We start from the raw sequence: 11,931 nt of genomic DNA, 5'->3' as shown, positions 1-11,931 counted from the left end.
AATGGTTTATCAATATATTCTATGTATCAGATAAAAATCTCTTCATTAAATATTTAAGCATATAACTGCACATAAGAATATACTTCATGAATACAAACCTCAAAAGATTGCCAATGTTCACAAACGTCCGGACATAAATTCATCTGTTCCACATAATTGCAGATTAAATTATGAACTGGACCCAAATTGGACTTAACAACTCAAAAGTTTGCCAGGAAAAAAAAAAAAGTTGTATAAACCTTTTTATTTTATCTCTTTGGAAGAGTTATTTCTGAAGCATAGTTATGGTCCAGCCTGCAAGGATGAACTTTTCTGTCCTTACTCTATCAGGTCATGAGAATATTGTGATGTACACTACACATTAAGAAGTCCACAAAACGTATGAACAGGAATTAAAACCTAAAAACTCAGTCTAATTTAAGAGCTGTTCTCAAGGCATGCAGGATCACAGTGATGGCATCTCCAGTGCAAAATACTGGTTTTAACTCATAACCTTGTGTGTTTTACAACTCAATTTGCTTGCATCCTGAACTAAATTTGAGGACCTTGAGCCTGACATTGATCAGAAAAATCAAAACCACCAAATCAGTACAGTTTTATCTTTCTAAGTAACCAGTGGAATTGCAGTGCACTTAAGAGTAGTTCTTCTTTCTGAAAATGTGTTATGGAAAAAGATTAGGACAATTAAAATTTTTTTAGTTGAATCAGTACAGATAGCTTTTTTAAAAAATGTGGAATTTAAGGAAGACTCTTTCCTACAAAAGATTTTAAGCCTTCCTGGCGAAGACTATAGCACAGACAGCAACAATGCTCTAAAATCTAATTAAAAAGCAACTGAAAGTTAAAATACATTTATGCTTATCTGGCAGATCTGCTAAATAGCCACAAAGCCCACATAAGTTCTTGTATATTTAAATTATCTTATTCATGTTTAGAGGGTCAGAATGAATATTGGGAAAACAAGAATAGCTGTATTGTGTGGCTTAAAATAAAGAGAGAAAGAAAGGACACCTACTATGAGGCCTGTAAGAAATTCTCTACCAACAACCTTTGATCCAAAAAGAAGCCACACCAATGCCTCCAATAGGTAGTGCCTATATGTATGTCTTCTTGTCTCCCTTTTGGATCCTGGTGTGTGTAAAACTTTGGAACTATCACATGCAGACAGGTTGTGCAAAACTTTATGCCTTTGAAATGTTTGTAGTATGCTCTGGTTTTGTTTCTTTTCCTTGTTTGAAAAAGGAATTTTCTAAAGCTGTGTTTTTCTGCAAGTGCACCCATTCAGCTTGAAAGGATTACAGCCAACAACCACTTTTCTTATTTGGTCTCTGAATTCCCTTTGAGAAAATAAAAGAAGAAATAATTTTAAAAGTATAGTTGCTGTACCACATATGAGAAGAAAATAAACAATTGCTAAGATTTTGGCAAACGTTGCTTTCTCCAAACATTCTCCTTCTCAGTTGGCTGCTTGATTAAATGAAGAATGCTTGGTAATTGTTTTTTCCCCTCTCCATTATGTATGTATATCTAGTCATATCCCCATACATACATGGCAGTTTCATGGAGAGAAAAAAAATTGTAGGGAAATAACAGAAGGGCAAGATGAAACAGAATCAAGTTCTTGTAAATAGATACACATTACTTAGCCTTCAGTGTATACAGAAGAAAGATGGCTGGAACAATGATCCACTGCATTTACTTGTAGGAAACTGCTGTCTTCTGGCATGCTGCAAGCTGAATCATCAAAGATATCTACAGACCCTGCTGGAAAGTCGTACACTGGAAGAAGTAACAAAACAAAAAAGCCCCAGTTAATAAGTAGGATAACTATATAATGATGTCCTAATACTTATGCATAGAACTGAAAATTGTTTTAAATCAAATACACAAATAAAACAAATCAAATTATGTATGAAATTAATTACACAACTTACTGCTTACCAAGGGAGGAATTTTCAGTTCTCTCAGAATCAAGTCTGAAGTAGAGCAGATTTCATTGCAACTAACCTCCCCATTTAATGGGTGTTAAAATTGTGATAATTTTAAAAATAAACTTCGTGCGTGTTTAACACATTTCATCATATTGAACACAGGATAAAAGGCAACAAAATATTGTAGAATGTTGCCATAAAGTAGACTCTGGCACAGAAATTACTGCCTTTTACCAGTGGCAATAGTAAGCCCAAGAATAACTGTTTGCAGACACACTCCCATCTTTTGGATAACATGTTAACATACTGTAAGATTCCTCTTTGTAATTACAGGTGCACTGGCTTTGCAATACACTTCTGAAGGACCAAGACATAAGAGGGACTTCAAAGCATAATAAATGTTAAGTGGATTCACGCTGTGTGGAAGGACAGTAAAAGACCTGGGCATTAGTTGAACGCTAAGAGTAGGCTCACTGTTTTGAACTGATCCTTTGCACAGAGATCTTTCAGCCTTCCAGAGCAGCATGCAAGCCCCTTAAGTACTTTTCATCTAGGCACAGACTAAGTTATATGCACACAGATGAGTGTTCATCCAGGCAGTTTTTGTCATTGAAACATGAATAAATGAAATTCAAGACTGATAAAACCAAACATGCACCAAGCAAAATCAGTAGTTTGAATCATCTCGGGTCTCTGCCACAATATGTGTAGTGGAAAGAAGTGGCTGCACAAATATCGCAGAGGGCTCAATGGACCTTATTTCAGCTGAAATACACAAACCAGAGGCTGTGTAAGTCCCACAGGCTATAATCTTGAGAAGCCTTCAACAGTGCTCAGACTGCACACAGGCTGGTTGTTACTGTCACCTATGGCGAGTTCCGGCCTCCCAACACCAACCGCTCCATGAAGGTCTGAAAACTCTCTCCTCTTTCTAAAAAGTCAAATCTGTCAGGACATGTCCCACCCAAATACACAGCTCATGCATATCTGCTGAAGTTCACAAACTCTACGCAATCATACGTGGAGTGACCAGCAGTTATTTACCTTTGATACCAGAATGATCTGAAAAACTTCCATGGAAAATGCCAAGCCCTCCCTGGCCTGCTGATGCGAGAGCTGAGCAGTCAACAGGAGGAACCATATTGCAAGAAACACTGTCTTGTATGTTCTTCTGAGTGTCAGCATAATGTGGAGGGCAGAAAGTCTGAAGCTGCCCATAAAAGCCTAGAATGAGAAGAAGGCCATCAGTAAAAGACCTGGAAAGAGATAAAAAGGAGAGTTTGTGGAACCATGGCCATGAGAATGATAAAAACCTCAACTGCCCTATCACCAGGTCTTCAATAATTTTAAACAAATAAAGCAGTATTGATATGATGCTCCCTAAAACTTCCTCAGGTTGCTACTACATGGACATCCTGATTCCATCATGACCTGTGAGAGGCACTGACTGGCTAGAAGCTGAAATTTTTCAGGAATTTCTCCCTGTACTGCGCAATCCTGTGTCTGAACTGGTATTCTCCAGAGTCACACTGTGCATCTGTTTGAAAATCTAAGAAAATGCTAAACTCAAAATGAAAGAAGATTACACAAGTAAAATCTGAATAAAATCCAAGGATCTATCACTGATGCCAAGACAGCTGGCTGATAGTAGAGTCATGCATAGAGACTCTGAGAAAAAAAAATTATCATGGAAAGAGAGCACAGAAAACTAGTGTCACTTTCTTAGGTACAAGTAATTTTCACAATTCAGTGTCAATTATCCATCTTTTAAAACAGAGAGTCTTAAGCAAGAAATAAGCATATCTGGTTCTCTTCCCCTCAGTTATTTAGTCCTATTCTAAATGTCTTTGTGAGCATCTGCAGTGCATCAATCCAGTCTTAGAACTGGAGTCCAACATGACACAGCAAAATCTCCTAACTTGGTGTCTTTATTCACATAGTGTCATGCCCAAGATAATCTGCAATACAGCTGAATGTAGGATAACATGAAACCATATCCAGTTCAGGCAGCAGACCTGATGTATACTTGATATATACAGATATATACTTGAGATATCTGTTAGGGACCTAACTGTACCATCACTTTTCTGTGTTTCATGCAGCACTTGAAAAACAAAAAAAAAATGCAAACAGGTTGTCTAATAAATTTCCAGCAACTGAACATTTCAGCTGCAACTCTTGATTGTAAAATTTTTTCTCTTATTAAACTATTTAAAACACACACATGCACAAGGTTACATCACCTGTGTTTCTTTGAATCAGTGCACTACAGCCAAGATTCATGATGTCAAGGTACAGAGCAAACAGCTATGACATGACAGCATAACTTCCCTAGGACAGTGAACATTTTTGAGTATGATAGACGTGTAAGCTGTAAGAATTGCTTCTAAAAGCAAGAAGTTCTTGTTTTTTATAACCTAAAGAGCCTTGTTCTGAAGGCTCATTCTAAAAAACCCTGGTAGACAGCTCAGGTCAAATTCACTTGTACAGTTGGGGTCCACATACATTTGTAATAGCATCCTTATCCTATTGAACGGTTGTGGACAAAGATTTCATTATAGGTATGTAATGAATGACTGCCACAATTATAATTTCCATATGCTAGGAAGTTTCTGATGGACATCTATTTCATCCTCAGTCATCTCTCTGCCTGTCACAAGAAAGAGAGAATATTTTCTCAAGAAAATCATTATAGTTGCCATTCAGAAATATATGCCATGCTTGAGTAGTCTTTGCCTCTATGGCATGTAAAAGTTCCAGCTGTCTTTGGTCTAAAACACTTCAAGATAGCATTTCTTTGTGGAAATATAGGTGTATTTCCTGCAGAAATATACCTATTTCTGCATGTCCAGTAGGCAAATTACACGAACACCATGTAATCATGTGGTACCATCTGGCTGTGAAGAACAAAAGGAAGAGTACAAGAGAGATTCAAGTCACATACTGTACTAACAGACAGATTTTCAAATGTGAAAAAATAGAAATGTTTCTGTTTATTAAAATCTTATTATTTTTAATTTAAAGATAGCTGTAACTAGTAGACCTGTCTGTACTAATACAACTAACTCATATAAGCTAACAATTTTTTAAAGAAATGACAGCTTTTTATTTTCTTTAAATTAATACTTTGCATTTTTTAATTTATTTCTTCCATAACTCAGACAGCTCTGGCCATCTGCTTAACTCACAAAGACATGTGAACAGAGTTACAGACACAATTTTTAAGAACAGCCAGATTTCTAGTGTCAAAATGTTTACAGTATCATCCAAAAGCAAGTTAGCTTTACCCATGCCTAAAGAACTTTTACCTTACCCTATATTAAACAGCACAATAAATTTTCTCTACTGTGAAGAGGGAGCCTCTGTTGCTGTTCTTTCCTTTCATACCTAGAACATCTCTTCTGGCTTGTCTCAGAGCAAGCAGTACCATATTCTGGCAGCTGCCTGAGGACTGTAGGTGCCTGTGTTTTCAGACACCTCTCCTGAGAGTAGTTTTTCATGGTTGAAAAGAATCACCAGTACAATACAGGTACTGGACAAATTGTTGCAGATTTCCAGCACCTGCACTGTCTTCTGTCTATAAACACATATTGCACTGGCATACAAAAGCATCTAGCTGGGAAGTTCCAGTCTTCAAGTCAGGATAGTTTCACATTTATGGAATGGTAATACAGTAAAAAATACTACAATCTAATGAAAGGAAAAGAAGGGCTTCATTTCTATAGCTCAGTGAGGCATCTAACATCAATTAGGAACATTCCATGCAGCAAAGGATAGTGGGAATTTCACAAGCAAGAAAAGGGAATATTTAGTCAATTATGTAATATTAACTGAGGCAACAGAAAGCCCTCTCTGACATTACTGTGTATGTTGAAAATCATTCAGAACAAATAATGAAGCTTGAACTGTAGACAATGTTCTTACAAGGAAAAGACATTTCACAATACAAGTCGCTATTAGATACAAGAAGGCTGTCAGTCTTGGATCTCATAAATATTTCTCTCTAAAGGATAGTCCTCTGAGATCACCATGATCTTTTAAGATGTTCAGGCTTTCAGAAATTGTGTCTGTTAAGAACTTGTTTTCTTCAAAAAGCTTTTGGGCAATGAAACTCTTTCTTCCTTGATAAAGCAAATTTACATGTAACTGACAAGTTTAAGACTACATACTGAGGCAGATTGTCACCATTGTCTACTAGCAGATTGAGCTGATGTGGCTATATTTACAGCGCTTTAAATCTTGAAAAGGCAGGTTATGAACTGCAGGAGATAGAAACTAACAGAACTTCTCACAGCCACTTCTTGTATACATAATAGTATGGTGTGGAGATAACTCCATGGTGTTTTTCTGCATTGCAATGAATTGACCAAGGAAGACAGCAATCTTTGTATTGGTACTGGGAAAACATAAACTCTTCAAACATCTGCTTTTGAGAGAGAGAATTTAGGTAAGCCCTTAAGGCACACAGGTAAATGCTTTCAGTGTAGCATATAGGATGAGACAGCTGTGCTTAAGCTGGAGTGAGTACATTCTGACGAAATACCTTGTACAGTGATGATAGGTTACTTGATCTTTGAAAAAACATTTAATATCCACATTGTGGGTATTGAATTGCACTGTACTGTATCTTTCAATACTAAAAAAAACAATTAAGAGTTCAGTCTACATTGTGTTTTTACTAGTTTTAAGTGCAAAATTGTTTAGAATTTGAACTTTGAGCTGTTATCTGTGTGCAAATAATTCCTGTCAGCAGTATCTGTTTTCAACAGGGTTTGGAAAGCTTCTCAATAAGCTTTCCTAGGAGAGTGAAGCAGACACAGTAATGATAACATGGGACTAAGTATGGTACAGGTTTAAGGTCTAAGCCCTTGAAATTCAAACACTGTTTGATCTCAGAAGATAGTATTAAACTGTATCTTAAATTTGGCCATGTAACAGGGCTTCAATTCAAATGTGACATTCACTCAGATGACGGTCTCTACTGGGCCTTCTTCTTGTAAAGAATGATGACCTACATCTTTTGTCCTTTTAAATACTCTTTGGACAGTAGGAGAGGGAGATGGGAACACAGTAGCATTGTTTTGGCCTGCCCTGAAGAGAAGATGCTCAAGGAGATATGAAGGTTTCTGCACAAGCCAGTGCAAGTCCTGTGTGGAGTAACAATTAATCCAGGGTGATTTGTGAATCTCTGGGAGGCAGGACTCTTTGGGAAGTCTTCTTCTCTGGAGCAACTGCTTGTGCTCCCAACTTCTAGGACTCCTAAAACTCCCATGGCCATGAGAGGAAGAAGGTGGTAAAGCCATCTGTATAACTGAAAGACAATTTCTGCTCCAGGCAGAAAGACAGACCTTGATGTCTCAATGCCTTTCAAGATGATTTCTTGCCAAATGTTCAACAAAAAAGGGAATCAAGTAAAATGTTCTATACTGTGGAAATAGAAGGGCTAACCCGACCCCTTCAAGCCTTGCACTAGGAATTTACTGGACCAGTTCCTTCATGTATGTCATTTGACAATGAACTGCATATTAAGAAATTTCACCCTGTACTCTGTTGGCTATACATTATTAGTGAAATGTCTATCAGAGAATATAGAAAGCCAACTATAACTGCTTATGTCCATTGGTAAATTTCATGTTCTTCTCATACTGATCAGTGCTGTAAAGAATTACTACTCTGTGGAGAAAACCACCTGCCTCAGCCTCAGATCCTGCTTCTCTGAGGCCAGTGTAACATGAAGAATGTAACAGGATTGGCACTTTCTTTTCTCTCCTTCACATTTGTGAACTCAGTAAGATGTTTCCTCTCTTTGCCAAGAGAGAGACTGCTTACATCCATGGAAGAAAATAGAAGAAGCCTTGTGTCATGGTTTGACAGTGGCCTAATGCCAGGCACCCACAAGAGGCACTCGGTGACCCTTCCCTGCTCTCTGGGCAGCAGAGGGAAAAAAGGAAAAAAAATTAACAAAAGGTTCATGAGTGAGATAAAGGTTGAGAGAAAACACTTCAAGGGCAAAACAGGCTCAACTTAAGGTTGCAAAGTGAAATTTATTACTAACAGAATCAGAGGAGGATAATGAGAAGTAAAATAAGGCCTTGAAACATCTTTTCCTGCCCAGACCCTCCTCCTTCCCACCAACAGCACAGGGAGACAGGGCATGGGGGTTTTGGTCAGTTCATCACTAAAATTTTCTTCTGCTGCTCAGGGAGAGGAGTTCTTCCCCTGTGAGGCCATGGGGTCCCTCCCATGAGAGACAGTTCTCTGTGAACACCTCTTTGTGGGTCCGCTCTCATGAGCAGCAGCCAAATCACACCTGTTGCAACGTGAGTCCCCTCCCACGGGCACACAGTCCTCCCAAAACTGCTGTGGTGTGGTCACTCTTCTATGGGGTGCAGTTCTCCAAGGACAGGCTGCTCCACCCTGGAAGCAGGGGCCCTCTCTCTCCCATAAAGTCTCCCACTGGATCACAGCCTCCTCCAGACATCCACCCACTCCAGCATGGACACATCCCCCACGGGCTGCAGGTGGATCTCCCATGGATCCCCATGGGCTGCAGGGGCACAGCTGCTTCATCTGCAGAGGAATCTTGGCTTTGGCACCTGGAGCACCTCCTCCCCTCCTTCTGCACTGACCTTGGTGCTGTGATGTTGCTTCCCTCACATGTTCTCACCTCCTCCTCTTCTCTTCTCTGACTAGAAGCAAAACTGTGCCCACTTTGTTCTGATTTTCTTCTCAAATATGTTCTCACAGAGGCATTACCAACCTCATTCCTTGGCCCAGTTTTGGCTAGCAGCATGTCCAGCCTCAGAGCCATCACGGATTGCCTCTGCTGGACATGGTGGAAGCTTCAGGCAGCTTCTCACTGGAGCCGTCTTCGTGGCCCCTCTGCTAACGAAAACCAAACTGTGCAAAACCAGTACACCTTGCTCTTCCTAGCATGTTTCCTATGATACCTACAATGATAATACTCAGGAAGCCTGATCAATAAGCAGACTCCTAAGACCTTAAAAAGTCCAGTCTGCTATGTAATTGTGTCTATAAGTATGACAAATCATACATTTAAACATTTGAGAGGAAAAAACAACACTGTTGTCAACACACTCCTGAAATGTTAAAGTAAATAGCATTCAATCTCCACCAGCTAAGAAAAACAAACAAACAAAACAACCCACAAGCTGATGACTTTTTTCTTTGGCTACAGAATAAATATACAGGATTGAAGAGAGAGAGAGAGAGAGGTCATGTAGATGTTGATTACACAGCACAAGTGGGAACACAGCTGCAAGAGTCATCCACGCTTACACAGGAAGAGTTCTCCATCTCCCCACAAGTGCAAGGGACAAAAATATCCTATCTCTTGAAAAGCAAGTTAATACTTACGTGCTAAATCAGGAGGAATTAGAAGCATAACATTGGGAAATTAAAAGCCATCCATAACTTTTTGCCATTCTCTGTCAAGAACAGCACTGAAAATCAATATGAAGAGAAACATGTAACTCCATACCAGTATGAATAACAACTAGCTAAGGTAAATATTTTAAGAAAGTCTGAAGGCAGGGTCCTAAAGGCTACCTCCTAGGGTCTTTCAAGGAAAAGTACCTTAACAATATCAGCGCCAATCCCTGAAGCACTTAATTTGAAGATTTGCAACAGCAACAAATACCTAACATCAGCGATGAAGGTTCTTCCTTCTTACCCTGGATGTGAAGGGCATTTGGCTGAAAAGAAGGGCTTTGTGCTTGTTGGTATGTCTTCAGAGGCATCCCTGCAAGTTGTGGAAGCTGAGGAGGTTGTGGAGTCTGTCTCTGCATCATGGGATGTTGAATGGACATTCTCTGGGGGCTGATGTGATGAGAAGGAACTGGAGCAACAAACCTAGAAGTCCAAGACCACAAATCTGTAAGAACTCCAACACATAAGAGCTAAAGATTGTTTTTACTTTATTTAGATCACTTTAGTTATTTGCATAGATACAGACTTCCAAAATAAGAGTGCGTAGCCCTAATAGAGATGACATATTTTTAAATGGTGATGTATCATTAGACTTAACATCTGGGAAATTAGCAGGCTGAATTGCCCCTTATAATGGAAAACTACTTTTAATCCACTCCTTCTGTGTGTGTGTCTAAGCCATAATTGGAGGACATGCCTAAAGGGGGACCTGATTTTGGAGCCACTGCCATCTGTTTATTGTAAGCCTTTGTACCAACTTTATTTATCAATTAATAGCTGGTCTTGCTCACTGACAGTGAGAGGTCAGTTCAGGTCACTGGCCACTGAGTTGTTAGGTATTAGGTTCAGGCCCAGGTTTCGGACTCTAGAAATCTTCGTGTGTTACACAGAGCTTCTTGACAATAAACAATCTGATGTCAATTTAAAGCAGGTAAGGGCAAGTGTTAAATTGCTTCCAGAATCTGACCACATCAAAATGTTGATCTGGACTCAAACTACAAACTTACAAGACTGGAAGAAGAGAGAGTGCTTGAGAACAAATCTGGTGGTGCAGCTGCCACAGAGGTTCATCACCACAGGGCTACGTTTTGCACAGCTCTGTCATTACTGGCACCACAAGGATGTGCAATGCTTTTGAAGATTTTACACAAGAGTTTTATGGAATTTAACTTTTTACTGATTTTTTTCTGCATTTCCTTAGAACTGCATACCTCAAAGTCCATTACAGATAGGCCATGCAATCTTTTTTGCAGGCAGAAAGCTAGGATTTTAAGAGCTTCTGTTTGTACCCCAAACCACCCAATAGACTGGTGGGATCTGGCTACTTAATGAAAGTTCAGGAATGGCCCTGGGCCACTTTTGTATCAATGAGAGGAGAGCTGGAAAAATTCCCAAGCACCAAAAAAGAACCATGACATTTCTGCAAGAAGGTGAGTGGAAAGTGACATGTCAAATCTTGTTGCAGATCAGCCTGTCTCTCCACCACTAAAAACAAGCTGCAAGTCTGCTGAGGAGGAATACCTTTCTCTGTGTGCTCAGTGGCTGCTGCTAGGAGGGATCAGTGCCTGCAGTTAGCACAGTCTGCTGGTGTTCTAAACTATGGATCTGGTCCCTGTTGTCCTGAGACTGGGCCTCAATATACTAGATGACTTTTTTTTCCCCCCAATATAAAAACATGTTTTTCCTAAAGAAGTGTCAAGGAAGAGTTTATCACACCCTGAATACAACAGAAGGTGCAACTCCAGTAGCAGCTCTACAGAAGACCTCTGGGTAGGGTCATCATACAGGTTATAACTATATTTAAATAGAAGTCACTTGAGATCTTTTATGCTGCAGCTAAGAATCTCTATCTGCCACATGTTATCTCTATGTGGTTTTGACTTCATTTGAAAGGTATTTACTACATTTCTGGTGAATCATAATCTACATTTGGAGTGTAAGAAGTCTCAAGATGAACTCTGGATGGTGTACTTCCTATTCAGTTTTCTGTGAGAAGCACATTTTTAAGCATATTAGGTAGGGTTTGGATGGTCCTGGTGCTGATGTGATATTAACTTCATAAACATATATTACTTCAGAAAAGCTATATGGATGGAGGAAATAAAAATGTTACTACTGAGCCATTGAGTAATGGGTCAAATATTTAATTGTTCCAGATGACAGCTGCAAGTAGACTGAAAGATAAACCAGGGAGGAAGAGAACAAAGCATGCACATATTTCACAATAATTCTATTATACATTTTTTTTTTTAGAAAGAGAAATCAGTAGTTATATTGTGATAAAAATATCAGAGGTTTTTAAAAAGCGCTGTAACTACCTGGTTATATGTCTCCTGAGTAATAACTGGAGTTAGTTTTTTGTATAGGAGTCACATAGAAAGACTGCTATCTCCTGCCAGAGATTGAGAGCTAAGCACAGGCAGTCTTTAAATACTATGATTATTTTTAAAATCATGGAATATCATCCTTTGTGTTTTCAGGATTAATTTAGGAAAATTAATTTCTGAAAAATTATTTTAACCAGTAGCCACTAATGGGAAAAATCCTTTTC

At 39.0% G+C, this 11,931-nt stretch overlaps 1 protein-coding gene across 2 annotated transcripts in view; it reads right to left on the bottom strand.

Moving 5' to 3' along the window:
- Window positions 1–345: 345 nt before the first annotated feature.
- Window positions 346–11,931, bottom strand: part of GLIS3 (GLIS family zinc finger 3) — a 119,462-nt gene continuing 107,876 nt past the window's right edge. For both annotated transcript variants that reach the window (XM_054289031.1, XM_054289024.1), the window contains exons 7-9: window positions 9,625–9,803; window positions 2,976–3,155; window positions 346–1,779 (exon numbers count right to left, since the gene is read on the bottom strand). In XM_054289031.1, the coding sequence (XP_054145006.1) occupies window positions 1,643–1,779; window positions 2,976–3,155; window positions 9,625–9,803 (496 nt within the window). In that variant the 3' untranslated portion in view covers window positions 346–1,642. The remainder of the gene's footprint in view (window positions 1,780–2,975; window positions 3,156–9,624; window positions 9,804–11,931) is intronic.

Source organism: Melozone crissalis, unplaced genomic scaffold, assembly GCF_028551555.1.
Source record: "Melozone crissalis strain CALT ecotype California unplaced genomic scaffold, PUWL_Pcris_2 ptg000005l_1, whole genome shotgun sequence".
Lineage (NCBI taxonomy): Eukaryota > Metazoa > Chordata > Aves > Passeriformes > Passerellidae > Melozone > Melozone crissalis.
The sequence above is the reverse complement of the archived record's forward strand: the minus strand, read 5'-3'. Positions and strand labels throughout refer to the sequence as shown.